Genomic DNA, 17,488 nt, shown 5'->3' with positions numbered 1-17,488 from the left:
AGCAAATCCGTACCCATACCCTTTTCACCCCTCTACTAACTGCATTTGGAGTTGCTGCAGGACTGATGTGCATCATAGTCATGATTCTGGTATACATATATTTGCAGGTAAAATCAGAAGCCCCTTTGCCCAAGTTAAAAAAGCGTGTGTGAGCTGCTTGCAGAGTCCTCAGTAGTCACAGCTGGTCTCTTTATTTTCCAGAAACCCAAGTACGAAGTTCAGTGGAAAGTTGTTGAAGAAATAAATGGAAACAACTATGTTTACATAGATCCAACGCAACTTCCTTATGATCACAAATGGGAATTTCCTAGAAACCGTTTGAGTTTTGGTTAGTTTAGATTTATTTAACTTCATCTGCAAGGTGAAACCTTCAGGTCTCATATGAGACTTTGGTCAAACACAGCAGGGTTTTGTCACAAAGATGTTGTGCAATAATGCAGATAATGATAATTGCTCATTCTTGCCTTGGGACAAAAGGCAAGCAGGCGTGTCTGCAATAGCTTCCTTGATATCATATAATAAGATGTTGAGCCCTACAGGAGGAAGTACTCAGAGTTGTTACAGAGTATTTTGTTTGCTTTATTAGGTAAAACCCTTGGCGCTGGAGCTTTTGGAAAAGTTGTTGAAGCCACTGCTTATGGTTTATTTAAGTCTGATGCTGCTATGACAGTAGCAGTAAAGATGTTGAAAAGTAAGTTGCTGTGGTACACTATACCATTTTTTTTCTCTTCTCTCTTGGTTGGTGTGTTACATACTGAACATTGTGCTTTGCCTTGCAGCAAGTGCCCATTTAACAGAAAGGGAAGCCTTGATGTCAGAGCTTAAAGTGCTGAGCTACCTTGGAAACCACATCAACATCGTGAATCTGCTTGGAGCTTGCACTATTGGAGGTGGGGCTGTCTACAGATTATTGGTTGTTTCTGTTCTTTTTTATTGCCAGGAGGATGAACTTTGTGAAGAAGAATCCGAGGTGCAGCTCTAAGTGTAGAAATCTTAAATACGTTTCATGCTTAGACATGTTGCAGATCATCATGATTATCATCTGTGATTTACTGAATCTAGATTTTAGGCTCATTTTAAAAACAGTAGTAAGACTACTGTAGCTTCAGCTGAACAAGAAGGTTGCTTTTATTCTCTTTCATGTGAACCATTGTGTGCTTTCTTCTTGAGAGATGACAAAATGTACAGTATAAACTTTTTCCTCCATCACATTGTTTCTCATTAATGAGAACTGGTTCCTTGTTGGTATCCTAGGTGAAGTCAACAGGCTTGTCTTCCGTAGCCTTCCAGCCTGCTGTTTAAATGTATCTGCTGCAAATGTATCTGCTAAGGCACCACTAAAGGTACAAATTCTAAGCAGCAGAAAGTTGAGAAAAGTAGTTTTTGAAATAAAGAATTGCAAAACCCTAATGTTTCACATTTAGTATAAACTTCATAAGTTTGTTTTCATACATAATAAAAGCTACAAAACCCCTGAAGTGTCAATAGAGAGTGATAGAAACTTGTATTTTTAATTTATACTCATTTTAATATGAAAGATGATACTGCTTCTTACACATTTTTCAAAGAAAAGGGGCTTGTAAAAATTCATAGTTTTAGACAAAGGCAAAATATTTCTCACAATTAATGATTTAAAAATAGGATGAAACTATTTTGTTCAGGCAGCCAGCTAAGTAGACTCACTGGCCTGAGTGCATGTTTCTCTCAGTGGAAAAAAATGTGGTGTCTGTAAGAAAATCACACCACAAACACTTGTTTTGCTTTGTGAAAGCTGTAATTTTTAACTGCGGAGAAATGGAAATAAACCAGTGAGGTTAGGCAACAATGATACAGAGTAAACTTAGAGATGAAATAACATGCAGTGTAATTACATATTCGAGCTCTGTAGCTGGAGTCATTCACTCAAAAGACATATATTTGATCTATAAACATCCTTGCTGAAGATGACTTGATTCCCTTTTCTGATTTCATTTTAATATTCTAAGACCTTGTGCAGTGTAGTTTTCTGTTGCAGCAGGCTGTTCTGTTTGAATGATTTTTCCTATTATACTGCGGAATATAACACTCTACATCATTTCCAAAACATTACTGAAGTAGTGTGAAGCTCTACTGTAAACAGAAGTGAATCAAAAGGATTAATGTTTGAAGCTTGAATTACTCTTAATGTTTGGAACAAATAACTTCCTTCAGGAAGTGAGCAAAATCAAACAGATGTGTCTGGCCAGAACCATTATCGCATGAAGAAAAAGACTTATTTGTTTAATTTTTGTACAATCCAATGCTGTTGAGGGGCAGAACATTAATTGGGACACAGCTTTAGCTGGACCACAGTTGTTCATCTGTGAAAGGGAAGATGCTTGGTTACTTTTCTATAACTTTTCAAGTCTAGACAGTGCTAGGCAGTGTGATTTTTTTTTAATAGTCCAGCCTGTGTGCTTCACTGAGTGCTAGCTTTATGTAGGGTTTTCTGCTTTAAAAACAATACTCACCAGCTTTCTAAACCTTACATGCATCTACAGGTCCCACTCTAGTCATTACAGAATATTGCTGTTACGGTGATCTTTTAAATTTTCTGAGACGGAAACGAGATTCATTTATTTGTCCAAAACATGAAGAACATGCAGATGCAGCTGTTTATGAGAACCTTTTGCATCAGTCAGAGCCTGCAGCGTAAGTATGACCTGCTGAAATGTACTTGTGTTTTTAGAAGATTGGGAAGGAGGAGATATCAAAGTTTATTAGAGATAAGAGGTGTGGAGAAACATTTAATGCAGCAGGCTTTGAAGATTCTTGGCTGCACAAGAAAACAATTTAATTAATAGGCTATTTGTTCAGGGGGTGGTTTATTCCAACAGAGTGTCATTATATACAGAGTGGATTGTATGCGCTCTGTTTTACTTCTTTATCAAATTTCTGCAGTTATTTCATGCACTTCCTTGGCTCCAATCTTTGTACATATTTGTGTTTATTGTTATTGTTAAACTTCAGTAGTGCTTATTTAGCAGCTTGAATGACAGCTTCCCCAGTGTTGGGCTGTTAGTACCCTGAGTTCTCCCAAGTTCATGCCTTCAGAAATCACTTTTTACAAAATCAAACCACTGTCTTACAATGTCAGCGGCAGGCTGCCACTGACAGCTCACTACATTTTGTGGTGAAACAACCTGTGTCATGACTCTGAGATTGCTCTTGTACTTAATTCATCTGTATATTTTTAACTGCTGTGTTTTATATACCATCCCAGAGTTCTTTCCAAGGGCGTTTCCAAGCAGATTTCCTTCCGTTTGCAAAGTGAGAGAGACAGCTTACCAAAACCTAGAGGCTATTACAATACCTGCCCATTCTAAATTTTAGTCTGTTTATTGCCCCAGTGGGCCCATTACTTTGTGTTGGCAGTCACAAAAGAAGTAGGCAGACCCAAGGAGTTGGAAAAGTTCTCTATCCCAGCAAGGCGTAGCACTGGTGAAACTGTTTGTGCTGTGGCAATAAATGGATAGCTGGTGATGCCCCAGAGAGGTTGGGACCACTGTGGAGATGAACATAAGGCTGTGATTTGCCATTGGAGGTTGTGCCCTCTGTTCAGTGAAGGGATCTTGCTGTTTAAGCACAGTTCATAGATTGAGTTATTAACAGCAGAGTATTTACAAAATTCTCGTGGTAGTGTTTACTGCTGCTGAATGTGTCAGATGTGTTTCTGATGGTAACTAAAGCTATTGGTGATCTCATTGCTCCTTCCCATGTTAGCTCTATGGCTGCATTTATTGTTCTTAAACTAAGCAGATGTTTCAGGCTAAGGAAGTATATGAATTCCAATGGCAATGAAGTGAAAAATGCCAAAGTACGTCCATCATTTCTAAAGGTGCCTAACTGTATATTTATAAACCATATAGTATGAAAATCTGTACATGTGAATTATATATAGAAATAAGAAAATTTAAACTTAAAAGAATGTAGCAGATGGCTGTCCCAAGCCTCGGCTGATTTTTTGAAATACATATGAATCCCCTATGGAACTTGGGAATTTCTGAATTTAACATTTTTTACCATTTGTCTTCTGCATTTCAATTGCCAATTGAGCTGCTGAAATATTCTGGTAGAAGTTGGCCTAAGCAGAAAAAGGAAGCACTAGCAGATCCTGTGAAACATCTGGATGTTAATTTATAGAGAGTGAGGTCTGTATAAACAGTATTCATGTGAAAGGTTTTGCTTGCTCACCTGAGCCAAACTCAAACTTTGAGGTGTATCATTAACTGTACCAACAAACCTCTCTTTCTGTACAGGCATGTCCTCATTTTTTTCACACACCCATGAATTTCCAATCAATTGATCATTTGTAAAGCAATTACTCAGAAGGTTGGCCTGATGTTGGCTTTTTTCTTGGATGGCTTTTGGGACCTTTTTCACTAAATTATGTTTCTTTTGTTCTGCTGCCTCTTACAGTGATGTTGCCAATGAGTACATGGACATGAAACCAGGAGTGTCATATGCAGTCCCACCAAAGGCTGACAAAAAACGACCTGTGAAGTCTGGTGAGTTCAGTGACAAGGAATTCTGTTTGCTGGTGGGAGTGCAGGAAGAGGGGTTTCATGGATTTGTTCAGTTTTAGCATATTTGTCTTTTGTGAATGGGGATGCTTAAAACTCAGTAATAGGTGTGAGAAGGCTTGAAAAAGAACAGTATGCTCAATTACAGTGTCTTGTATTTCTTCACACTTAAATGGAGTATCAGGATTATTTTTTAGTTTTTGGTGATGGGCTATTTATGTGATTCTAGACTGGTACTTACTCCAATCACTGTTTTGTTTAATGTCAAAACAACTCTACATGATTTCTACATGATTACACTTGCTTAACTCAAAAGCTGTTGTTGTTTATATTGTGTAGGATCCTACACTGATCAGGATGTTACCCTTGCTATGCCGGAAGATGACGAACTTGCTTTAGATGTAGAAGATCTGCTGAGCTTTTCTTACCAGGTGGCAAAGGGCATGAGCTTCCTTGCCTCCAAAAACGTAAGTTAAGAATTTTTCAGAGGTGGACAGAAGCAGTAGATTTGTAATTTATTTTATCATCAGTTTCAGTGTTTTAATGTGATCCACGTGTTTAAATGCTGAATATTTCTGTGTTCTTTTCAACAAGCACTTCTCATACCTGAAGCTTTACCTAGAGTTGGAGTTGTATACTGTGCTTATTGGCCAAAAGTGATGTTTTATATGCCATGAAACAGAAATCAGTGTGAAGCAGTGCTGTTGTGTATCTGCTGTTCAGGCTAGTAGAATCAGAGCAAAGGTATCTATTTGCGTGAATTTTAAGCAATGCTGCACTTGCTACTTCTCTCATGTAGAAAATACTGCCTTAAATAGGGGAGACACCATGTTGTGTGCTTTTTTTTGTAAGCAGGGCTTAATTCACAGGAAATGTCTTGATTTTTAGTTTTCTGGAAAGATAAAATCAGCTGAGAGACCCACAAAGAATCTTCATTGGTTACACTGAGCATAATAGACATTCCTCTGCGTTTTGTAGGAGAGGTGTTGCATAACAGAAGGGGATTTATAAAGAAGTCTTAAGCACAGCATAATTAGTATCTTCCTATGGTTATTCTTACATTTTATTTCAAAAATGCCATTTAACATATAAACATTATGACTAATGTAGCTACTACAAGTGTACCTTATTTAATAAAGTGCAAAAGCAAACTTAGGCAATTTAAGGAAAGGAAAGGAAGGCAGGCCTGGACTCCTGTGTTACTATTGGGAAATATGTCTTGAACTCTGCTGTGAGGAAAGTGCACATTAAAACTTGCTTTTGCACTATTTTTTTTCTCCCACTGTTCTTTCTTCCAAACCAAACCATAAACTTCCCTTTTGTTTATTTTTCATCTATCAACACATTCAAAACAGGCCTGATATGCAAACATATCATATTACAGATGATGCACAGATTCACCATGCTCCTGCATCCTTCGCTGTTGAGGACATCCAGTGCTTAGCACACATATTCTGTATTTCTTCTGTTTTCCTAAAGAGTAGCCCACAGATCCACTATGTATTATTCCTGGTGACTTTTTCTTTATAGTCTTTCCATTTTTGCAGACACCGTGGCACTGAATAGCAAAGGCAGTAAAGGTTATAACATCACCTCACCCTGAGGATGGGAAGTAATGCGCAGTATTGCTTTGGCAGTGCCGAGTTAACATCTGCATCACAGAATTAAATTGCAGTGCACTAATATGTTACTGGTCCTCTTTAGTTGTTGTATACTTACATTCTTTGAGCTCCAGCATGTAAATTAGTTAATGCAGAGTGGGCTGATGCATAAGATGCCTCAGATTGCCTCACGTCTTTGAGGCAGGAGGGTCCGTGAAGACCAGCACGCAGAGTGCCCAGCTGCTCTTCTGCAGCTTGCTTGTATGTCAAGGCTGCGCAGGAGTCGGGTCAGGAGCTTGTTCTGGGAGGGTAACTGCCTTAAGCACACGGTGCCTTAATCACAAGACAGAGCTTCATCCCTTGGACAAAGTCTCTATTCATTGCAAACTGCACTGGTTCTGGAGGGACAAGGCAGAGTCATACTGACTCTTGGCCATCGCTTTGCCTTACTGCTTCAGTGCTGTATGACAGCTTTACATATGCAAAGTGCAGTATGCATTGTATAAGGAGGTGAATGAGAGTCCACCAAAACAGTGGAACTATTAAAAATAGTTCCTTGTGTAAGCATGCTGAAGGGACAGAGATTAAGTTACTTGTGCAATTTGCAGTTACTTTCTGACCTTGATTTTTGTAACTCATGATATTTTGATATTTTTTGGTTAGAAATGCCAAAAGTTTTGTATTTCAAGGAAAAAAGAAAAATTGAGCTATCTTCAGTTATTTTTTAGACAGCTGTGGCCTGCATGCTAAATACTGTCAGTAAAGCTGAAGCTTAATACTCTCCTTTCCAGATGAAAAAAGAAGTCACTTTGTTAGAGAATCACTTCCATTCTCTAACAAACCACACATGGGCTCCACAGTTTTATACAAAGAAACACAGCTGCTGTGGAGCTCAGGCACCCTTCTGGAACTGCAGTTCCCAATACATGCTGACTTCTCAAGTAAAAACTGGAATATAAAGTGGCTAGGTCACTGAATGCATGACTGTCCTTTGAAAGATACTGGCATGTGGGAATTTCCAGTATTTTAAAATACTTAAGTCTGCTTAAGTTCTCCTAGGTACTTAATAATTCAGCTTTTCCAGAGGAGTATTTCTGTAATGGGATTCAGTTTCTGTGTTTGTGTGCTTTCAAGTTGTTTCAATAATTTCCCCTATTTTCAGATTTTCCGCACTTTTCTAGCAACAACAATCGTTATTTAATAGAATATTGGGATTATTTTGGAAACAAACCACCTCTATTTGTCCTGTATTAGGAAACAAGCCAGTGAGGATTTTGATAAAAAAGATCAGAAAAAAGTGCATTAAATTTTAGCTGAAAAGTGAAACACTGCAAAATTCAATGACTGCAATTGGTCTTTTCTAAAATAAATGCATAGACAACCTTCATAATGTGGATGGATGTAATTATTGTGAAGATACTATGTCAGAATGTTTAATCATCTGAGTAAGCTTATTAGCACATGGCTTAATTGTGATTTACAGCTTGCCTTAAAATGCATAATACAGCAAGTTACATAGCTAAATAAACATGTAACCAAGCAATAGTTATCAATTATCAGTTAGTTATGTTTATCATAATAGTTTTGTTTATCAATTAGTTTTATCAATTAGTTTTGTTTGTTTGTCTATTATTTAGTGCATTCACAGGGATCTGGCTGCAAGAAATATTCTTCTAACTCATGGTCGAATTACAAAAATCTGTGACTTTGGCCTGGCAAGAGATATAAGGAATGACTCAAATTACGTGGTCAAAGGAAATGTAAGTATGCATGATACTTTTTATATTTGTTTTCAGTTAAGGGAGTTCCTGTTGTCTTGACGTGCAAAGAAAAGTTTTTCTTCGTTAGATGGAAATCTGGATTTTCCATTTCTGGTATATATCCGTGTTGGCTAGGAGGGGAGACTTCTGACACAGATATGTGTGCTGACAAAATCCTTGGTATATGTTTGTTACACTGGAAAATACGTGCTCATAGTTGAATGTATGGTAGTGGAAGAGGTGCTTTTTGCTTCACCAATATAATGTCCAGTCTTCTTATTATACCTGAATGTACTCAAAGTTACTACTCTGTAAGTAATTGCTAGTTTTGTCATGGAAATGCTTCGGTATCCTGGTCCTAAATTTTGGAATTATTTGGGAACTTTTTCCCTGGGCATTGCACTATTTGTCCATCATTGAAATAGTTTATCCTAAAAATACCTAAATAATCAGGGGTTTGCAGCTTATCCTTTTCTGTAAGGGATCACTCCAGACAATGAAAACTGAGTTCCAAAGTGTGAATTTACTGATTAGAGCATCAATGGGAGGCAAAACCACCTTGGTTTTTTCTGATTCCATGTAGAAATCGTAACCTCGTATGTGTAACAAACACAGCTTTAGCTTGCAGCTATAGTTCAAACCCTGTAACAGGGTTGGAACAAGACAATATATTTTGATGAGAAAAGTTAAAACCTCCCATGAAGAAGAGCACAAATCTCATGAGTACCTATTAAACCTCTGGAGGGGTACAGAGGTGCTTTGAAGTGATGCAGATAACCTTGGCAGCATTTGCAGTCCCCTTTGAAGTGCCAGTGCGGTAAAAAGAGCCCTCCTACAAAATAAAATCGAGCTTGTCTGTGGTTAAGCTGGAGAAGTGTGTATGAAGTATAGGTTTTTTGCATCTCAAACTGATTTTATGCTGCCTGGCTTAGTGTTTTAAGCCTGTGTCAGATAGGTGCAGCCAGTTGGCTGCCTTCAGAGTACATATGCTTTCACTTGCACTGTTTTTCAAAGGAGAAGATCAATGTTCAGCAAGGCAGCCCTCATCCCCAGTTCAGCTGAGGGCTCCATGATCTTAATGATCAGGGCCTGGTCATCACTTAGGGACTTGACAACACATGAACTAAAGCTTACCTGTCCTGGCTTTGGCAAGCCGATAAAGAGAGAAAATCCCACACCTGAGCATTTGTCACCAGAGGGGTTTGCCACTCAGTTAACTTCAGTCAATCCATAGTACCTCAGGTATCTCACATATCTCTACTGCTGTGCTGTCACCCAGCAGGCCTTGATGTCTCAGCTACCTACAACATCCTTATTTTAGGCTGTGGGACTGACAGGTTTATTGGTTTTCTTCCAAACAATGTCACTACCAGCCACTGATTGCTTAGAAGTTGAGGTTAGAGAGCAATAGGAGCTGAAATAATTAATGAATGGCTGCTGTGGCAGAGTACTGAGTAGCATTTAGTGTAACCAAGCTACTTTCAGGCACAGGGGCAGGTCAAGCGCTGCTTGATCATAAAGGCTCCTGGGAGTAGGAAGTTCAGACCTGCAGCTTAGGAGGGAAATGTGCAGTTGAGTTTTGTCTAGGCTGTCCTTTAAGTTTCCTGAGTTCATAGAATCACAGAATCATAGAATGGTTTGGGTGGGAAGGGACCTTCTAATATCATCTAGTCCAACCCCTCTGCCATGGACAAGGACATCTTTCACTAGATCAGGGTGCTTAGAGCGCCATCCAGCCTGACCTTGAACGTTTCCAGTGTTGGAAATGTTGCCCAGATGAAGTATCCACCACCTCTCTGGGCTACCTGTTACAGTGTCTCACCATCCTCATCATAATTTTTTTTCCTTATTTTTAATTTTAATCCATGCCCTTTCTGTTTAAAACCACTGCTCCTTGTTCATTCATCACAGGCCCCAGTAAAAGGTCTCTTTCCATCTTTCTTATAAGTCCTCTTTACATATTGAAAGGCCACAATGAGGTCTCCCTGGAACCTTCTCTTCTCCTGACTGAACAACCCCACCTCTCTCAAACTTTTTTCATATGAGATGTGTTCAAGCCCTCTGATCACTGAAAGAAAGAGGTCTGGTTTCTTCCAAAGCAGGACAGATGTTTAGGACAGAGGCCTGACCTGCTACTACAGTCAGACAAGGAAAGGGCAAACCAGGGAGAGGAAGGTGGAAACAAATGCAAAGGCTTTCTGTGTCCTTTCTTCTGCTCCAGTTAGCATTCACGAGGGATGTGTCTATTCCCATACAAATTTATGAAAAATCACAGAATGATCGAATTGTTTAGGTGGTAAAAGACATTTGAGATCATTCCCTCCAGTTGCTAACCCAGCACTACCAAGTCCACTAAACCATGTCTCTAAGCCCCACATCTCCATGTCTTTTAAATATGTCCAGGGATGGTGATGCCATCGCTTCCCCAGGCAGCCTGTTCCAATGCTTGACAACCCTTTTGGTGAAGAATTTTTCCTAATATCCAGTCCAAACCTCCCCTGGCACAATTCAAGGCCATTTTCTGTGGTCCTGTCACATGGGAGAAGAGACAGATCCCCACCTTGCTACAGCCTCCTTTTGGGTGGTTGCTGAGAGCACTGAGGTCCCCCCCAGCCTCCTTTTCTTCAGGATAGACAACCCCAGCTCCTTCAGCTGCTTCCTGTTGGGCTTTATGTTCCAGACTCTTCATTACCTTCATTGCCCTTCTCTGGAAACACTCCAGCACCTCAATGTCAGTGTTGTACTGAGAGGCCCAGAGCTGGACACAGGATCTGAGGTGCAGCCTCACCAGTGCCAAGCACAGGGGGACAATCACTGCTCTGGTCCTGCTGGCCACACTATTGCTCATGCAGGCCAGGATGTCTTTGGCCTTCTTGGCCACGTGGGCACAGCTGGCTCACGTTCAGCCGCTGTCACCAACATTCCCAGGTCCTTTTCTGCTGGAGAGTTTTCTAGCCACTCTTCCTCCTGCCTGTTGCACTCTAGGGGGTTGATGTGACCCCTGTGCAGGATCCACCACTTGGTCTTGTTGAACCTCATACAACTGGCTTGGCTCATCAGTCCAGTTTGTCCAGATACCTCTGCAGAGCTTTCCTGCCCTCCAGCAGATCAACCCTTCTGCCCAATATATATATATATATATATAAAAATAGTTATTATTTTTATTTGAATTTAAATTTTTCTGCTGATAGACTGAGGAGCTAATGCAGATGTATTGACTGTAGATTAAAGCCTTGAAGCATCTTGACTTTGTGAATCTCATTTGTGTGCCTGTGCCAGCCAGTCCACCAAAGCAGACTTGCTTACTTGCTTAAGGAACCATGCTGTGGTCACTTACATTATTTTCTTCTGACATCCTGATATCCTTTATTAACTAGACAGAAAGAATCAAACAGCATCCAGAAAATCAGAGTGCAAGGAACTGTATTAGCTTGGTAGACCCACAGAAAGATGGATCACTAGTGATGCAGCACTTGGAGAGTCTAAAATGCTGAAAGTTTTCATTTTTGGTTGGATACTTCTACTTCTTGATTTTAAAAGTATTTAATGCACATCAAAACCAGAAAAAATATTTTAGCTTGTCAATTCTTATGTCCATTGTCTTAATTTTTTCCCTCTTCCCTGGAAAGGCTCGTCTTCCTGTGAAGTGGATGGCACCTGAAAGTATTTTCAATTGCGTCTACACCTTTGAGAGTGATGTTTGGTCTTACGGGATATTGCTTTGGGAGCTCTTTTCCTTAGGTAAGCTCCTTCAAGATCTCTTCTTCATATCTGTTTCATATTGGGGTTTACTGTAGATGCAGAAATCATGTTGCTCACCTGCTCTCTCAACAGGAAGCAGCCCCTATCCAGGGATACCTGTGGACTCCAAGTTCTATAAAATGATCAAAGAGGGATACAGGATGTTCAGCCCTGAGTGTGCACCACCTGAAATGTAAGTGAGCAACCAGCACCTCTAATCATCCAAACATCAGTAAAGACGTGAAGGAAGGGAAGCTTCTATTCTTGTACCAAGGCTCATTGCACTGCCCTGTTGTCATTTTTTAAAGTTCTTGTCATGTTTTAAATAATTCATGTACTCTAACTAGCAGAATACACGCCTGTGTTGTTACAAGCAATGAAATACGCTCATGCCTTGTGCCATCTGATCACTCTGTCATGGCACCTGCTCTCTGTCAATAAATTATTGACAGATCACAGAACATAATTAAACATTTTTACTTCAGATAAAGAAGTCAGTGAGATGTGTCACCAGACTGTACAGCATTTGCATTTGTGCTGTACTTCCTGACAGCAAGAGGACTGGCTACTGATCTTCTTTATGAGACATTCCTAACTCACTATTTTGTAAATGGATTGGCATTTAACAAGCTGTCAAAGAAAACGGTGTCCAAAGCCTCCCACTAGTATTGAATTCTCTGTTGTCACAAACAGAGGTGTTAGCAACATCATTCCTGTTCTTCTAGTCATTTAAAGAAGATGGGACACTTTTGTTTTAAATAATAATGCAGGAGAGGTAAGAGCTCTAAGGATTTCTTCACGAGCAGTACTTAGTTTTGGTATCTTTACAGGTATGACATAATGAAGAGTTGCTGGGATGCTGATCCTTTACAGAGACCCACATTTAAACAAATTGTACAGATGATAGAGCAGCAGCTTTCAGATAATGCTCCCCGGGTAAGTTATGGATTAAGCAGTTTCAAGCAAGAGGTTATACTGGAGCTGTGAGAAGCAAAGAGCCCAGGCACTTCATTTCTAGTATTATTTATGTAGCTTTGCAGCATCAGTCTAGATAGTAGGAATGAAGTTTGGGCTATTCCATTAGACAGTAGCTATCTAAGCCCATACCCAAAATTCACTAGCTGGAGAAGATTCTTTGCATTATTGATGTTTCTCACTCACAATAGACCTGTCACAACAATTTTGATGTTACCAAGTGCAATGGTACTGCATATATTAATCTTACCCTAAACTATGAAAACTTCTGCTAATCTTGGAAACATCTCAGAAATATAGTTACTTTTTATTAGGAAGCTCTTGGATGAAGGAGTGGAGCCTTTAGTGCTCTTCTGTATCTTCTCACTTGCTTCCTCTAATACCATTTAAATAACCTTGGAGGTATGTTGTGACAAATTGTATTTGCTGCTCTTTCAGTCACTCCGTGGTGAAAGCTTATTCTGAGCAGGCAACTGGACAAAACAGTCCAAAAAAAAAAAACTGGAGGCACATCCTAAACTTGGATTTTCTCTCTCCACAACTTTGTGTGTTACTAGGGTTTACAAAAGTACGTTTAAAACCTGGTTTAAAAATAAAGCTTCCTTTTACCTTCTGGATGCCTTGGGCAGAGAGTACATGGCTTCCTGACAATTTGGAAAAAGAGGAAACTGAAAGCTGCTGGTGTTCGATTGCATCCTGTAGCATATTTTTGGCAGGTGCAGGCATTCCTAAAACAAAAGCAAGAATCTTAAGGAAGAAGTATTAGTGAGGTTTCTGGGGAGCTTTGTAATAACCTAAACTATTTTATTTTTTGAGCTCAGCTGAAATTTGGCATGCAGTTGGAAGTTACAATGTTTTTAGTAATTGAGATTGAGTTTCTTGATTCTTTAAAATAGCAGTTCAGCCCAAGACCTTTTGAAACTGTTTTGATTTGCAAAGAAGCTCCTGAGCTGGAACCCTTCCACAGTAGTGTGTAGTACACAGTGGGAAAAAGCTAAGAAAGGAATGCTCTCCAAGAATGTGTGAAGGGAGCAGTCTGCAGAGTATTGACACCAGTCTTTGGCTTCTGCAGGTTTATGCCAACTTCTCAACCCCACCTTCCAGTCAAGGAAATGCTCCAGATCACTCAGTGAGGATTAACTCGGTGGGCAGCAGTGCTTCATCTACTCAGCCTCTCCTGGTACGCGAAGATATTTGAGTGGCATGTGAAGGAAGAAGAGATCAGATGTGTTAGCTGTTTGTATTGTGCAGGGGCTGAGAGAGGGACAACTTCAATAATTTCTCTTTCTTTTACTCACTACTACCACTGTGTAGCTGAAATGTTGTTGTAATACTGTCCTTTACCATGCACTGTTACACATAAACCTAATCTGCTGAGCACGGTTACAGGCCTCATTGCAGTGTTAATTGAAGCTGTATATATTTCGCTATATTGTGTGTATTTGCAGTAGAGAGCCAGATGTGAAGGAAAAAAATCAACCAACAAAAGAAATCCTAAGCCAGGGTGTGGAATTAGATGACTATAGATCAAACCAAATCTGCAGTGATTCTTCTCTGGATCTGTGCCTGGAATGCATACAGTCATTTTCTAGTTAATCTTGTTTTTCTGAATTTAAGAAATAAACAAATATTAAGTTAATGGTTTTGTAAACCCTTTCCACATCCAGCCAAGCTTGAGAAGCTTTCCCAGGCAGGTATCATAGGTTGGAGGCCAGTGAGGGTGGTGTATATACCTGGGAAAAAGAGGTGAAGGAACCAAGACCCTTCCAAAGTTGTTCTGCACAGCTGGAAATCCTCCTGGGAGCTCTGGGGTTTAAACCAGAAGAGAAGGGAGGAAGAGCATGAATTTTAATTTTTATTTCCCACCTGGGCTGTCACTCTTGCTGACCAGTTGCACAGTTTCTATGGATATATGCACTGCTTCCCACCGGTGCATTCCCTGCCAGGATGAAGCTGCCCATTGCTGGGTCTCACTCCACCATGGAGCCTGAACTGCTCCTGTGCCCCCCTGCCTTGGGTGCCCAAAGACTTTGACATTTGTTTTGCTAATAGCTACATCTAAAGGTGTTCACCAAAGATAGGTGGGCCCAGTCAAAGTGGTCAAAAAAGAGGAGGAAGGCTGCTTCCAGTAAACTGTGTGTCTGGAGAAGAGGCCGTTTAACGAGTCATCTTATCTAAGTGAGAGCAGAGGCAAGGAGTGCTCTCCTGGGGGCCCTTTGTTTATCTCGTCCTACCCAGGTGAATCTTTCCCACAGGCAGTCTTGGATAGTGCTAACTGGAAAGGGCTATTTTCCTCCACCCCACGTTGTTTCTGTGATAGTCCAGAGATGATAATGAAGAAGAGTCCAACTGGGAAGTGCCAAATTTATAAATGGCATAAAAGAAAGAATCCTTTCAGTCTTCTTTGACAGACATGAAGCTTTAGGGTCAGCATCTTTTGAGCCCAGGGCTGTGCTTAAAAGTGTTTTCTAACCCCATTTCTTCTTACCAGGAACACTGCTGGTTCTTTTCTTCCTTTGTTTCTGATCCCTAGAAATAAGTAAAGGCATTGAGAGAAGCATTTCTCAGAGGCAGAGTACTAGTTGAGTACCTATTTATTTACAATGCACTTAAGCACTCTGTAACTTTTACTTTACCAGGATTTTGGTTGAGTTTACATTCAGATGTGTAACTAACTGCCCAAATACAAGGTAATTGTAAATATACACACTGGTAGTATATTTTGGGTTACATTGAATACTGCGCTCTTTCTATGACTGTGCATTTGGTTTATTGTTACAGGAGTATGTCTTTCAGAGTTAAATAAAAAATTAGCCATTTGCACTGAACTTACTTAGGCTGTTGCACCTTTCCAAAGCTAGCCATTTGTTTGGATGCACTCTTATGCCTACTAGTTGTTGAGCATTTTCAGTTTAATGCTATAAAAGCTCTTTTGTAACGTGTTGGCTTTCGGAGCAACTGTAGACAAACTAGTTGTTATAGATGTCTCGGTACTTTACAGACACTTAGCTGAAAGAGGTTTGGGTTTTTTCGTTCTTGAAATTTATATTTTTATAATTTGGGGGGGTTTGAAACTTATTTTGCAATGGCTTGGTGTTTTGAATGGGTTTATGCATTGTTTTTGTAAATATGGAAATGTAGCAATAATGTCCTTTTGACTATTCTCAGTCCTTGAGTCTCAAAAATATTTTTATATATATATATATGCAAAAACTATATGTATAAATATGTAAGTGTTTGAAAGTTTATGAAACACTTACAGATATGTTGCTCAGTTGTAGAATTGCAGTTAGGAAAAGTTCAAATAAATCTGTAAATATGTATTCAAATGCTACCAATGTGTATTTTGTAAAGACAGAATTTTTTCACATAAGTGTTAATAAATTCTTGGGCTGAAGCAAAATCTCAGTGTCTGGCCACACACAGGTCAAGTTTGGCATTCTGAAACACTTTTGCAAATACGTGCCAAAATTTTTTACTCTTTATTTGCTATGGAAGTTCTTTACCTGTGAATTTGTGGGACAAATACTTGAAAATTTTGACGCAGCTTTGTTGTGGAAGAAAATTGCAGTTAGAATATTGATTTTGTAGACTGTTGGTGCAGTCTACATGTCATGAATAGTATTTAAAACAAAGATATCTCGGTGTTGCTTAGGGTATGGCTGTAGAGGCACTTGGAGCCCCTTAAAGGCTGCAGCAATGCTGAATATTCCCGCTTCCTTAAACAAGGGTACATGCTCTTGTCCCCTCTTGCAGGCTGGCACGAGAGCTCGTGCTGGGCTGGCCGAGTGCAGCACTGCCAGGAGGCAGCAGGAGACACCTGGGGCTGCTACGGTGGGAGGGGGGTCATGAAGGGAAAGCTTCCCTTGCTGAGCAGATACTCTGTGTCTTGGTGGGAGACCCTCTGATTTAGTTACTCCAGGTTTGACATCCGTGGCTCCCCTGCTCACACTTGTTCCTGTGCTGCATAAGAGTTTGCCTGGTTGGTATGTGGTTTAATAGTAGGTATAGAGCCTATAAGCATAAGTCTCTAGAATAACCCTACTAAAATCCCTACTAACTGACATGAGAGACAGACCTCAATTGTTTTGATCCTTAAACATTTCTGTCCTTTCAGCAGACTGCCTTGAAAAGCTCCCCTCCTTCAGCTGCCTTTGTAAAACAGCTTCCTTTTTTTTCTTTTTTTTTCTTCCACATAGGTCTTCACTCTGCTTGTTAAAACTAATTAAGGAAATTATAACCTAGTTTGTCAGGAGGCATGAGGTACAAGCTTTGTTACAATTGGCATTGTCATTGTTTTTAATAATGCTTCAGAAGATACCAAGATGGTATCTTATTTGGAACCATTTTTTTTTCCTGTCTTGTTCACCCCCACATTCAATCAGAGTAGAGTTCATACTGAGGGATTCCTGGAGCTGAATTGTACAAATAATTTCTAAATTCTCATTTAGCATAGCCAAAGGAGCTATTTTATCTATTTATTTGGTTAGCACATCATTAATTTTATTTTCCTGAAATGTTTCCTGTTCTGAAACATCCTAGGATATTGCATCTCTGCTTTCTGAAAAAAATCTCTTTCCTATTTTCTTATTACAAGGCTCGCAGTGATTACCACCTCCATTCTTGCTCATGGTCAAACAGCCCATTTCCCTCTGAATTATTTTATTTTGCCAGTTCTAAGCAATAGCTTACATGGAAAAGCACATATTGGCATTAATATGTGTTTTATCTGCCCTTCAAAGCATTATTGTACCCAGATATAAAGAGCAACCAGCACCATGTTACCAGCATGGACCATTGGGACCATGGACCCTCATGGACCAAGTGTCTGAAGGCAGGGTGCAGAAGAGGGGTTCAGGATCTTTACAGT

The 17,488-nt window shown here is 39.8% G+C and overlaps 1 protein-coding gene across 1 annotated transcript in view; it reads left to right on the top strand.

Moving 5' to 3' along the window:
- Nucleotides 1-16,002, top strand: part of KIT (KIT proto-oncogene, receptor tyrosine kinase) — a 55,800-nt gene extending 39,798 nt beyond the window's left edge. The window contains exons 10-21 of the mRNA XM_069012167.1: nucleotides 1-107; nucleotides 202-328; nucleotides 587-691; nucleotides 780-890; nucleotides 2,520-2,670; nucleotides 4,438-4,526; nucleotides 4,881-5,008; nucleotides 7,780-7,902; nucleotides 11,532-11,643; nucleotides 11,737-11,836; nucleotides 12,474-12,579; nucleotides 13,691-16,002. Coding sequence (XP_068868268.1) covers nucleotides 1-107; nucleotides 202-328; nucleotides 587-691; nucleotides 780-890; nucleotides 2,520-2,670; nucleotides 4,438-4,526; nucleotides 4,881-5,008; nucleotides 7,780-7,902; nucleotides 11,532-11,643; nucleotides 11,737-11,836; nucleotides 12,474-12,579; nucleotides 13,691-13,816 — 1,385 coding nt within the window. The 3' untranslated portion in view covers nucleotides 13,817-16,002. The remainder of the gene's footprint in view (nucleotides 108-201; nucleotides 329-586; nucleotides 692-779; nucleotides 891-2,519; nucleotides 2,671-4,437; nucleotides 4,527-4,880; nucleotides 5,009-7,779; nucleotides 7,903-11,531; nucleotides 11,644-11,736; nucleotides 11,837-12,473; nucleotides 12,580-13,690) is intronic.
- Nucleotides 16,003-17,488: the final 1,486 nt, after the last annotated feature.

The sequence above is a fragment of the Aphelocoma coerulescens genome, chromosome 4 (genome assembly GCF_041296385.1).
Source record: "Aphelocoma coerulescens isolate FSJ_1873_10779 chromosome 4, UR_Acoe_1.0, whole genome shotgun sequence".
Classification (NCBI taxonomy): Eukaryota; Metazoa; Chordata; class Aves; order Passeriformes; family Corvidae; genus Aphelocoma; species Aphelocoma coerulescens.
The sequence above is the reverse complement of the archived record's forward strand: the minus strand, read 5'-3'. Positions and strand labels throughout refer to the sequence as shown.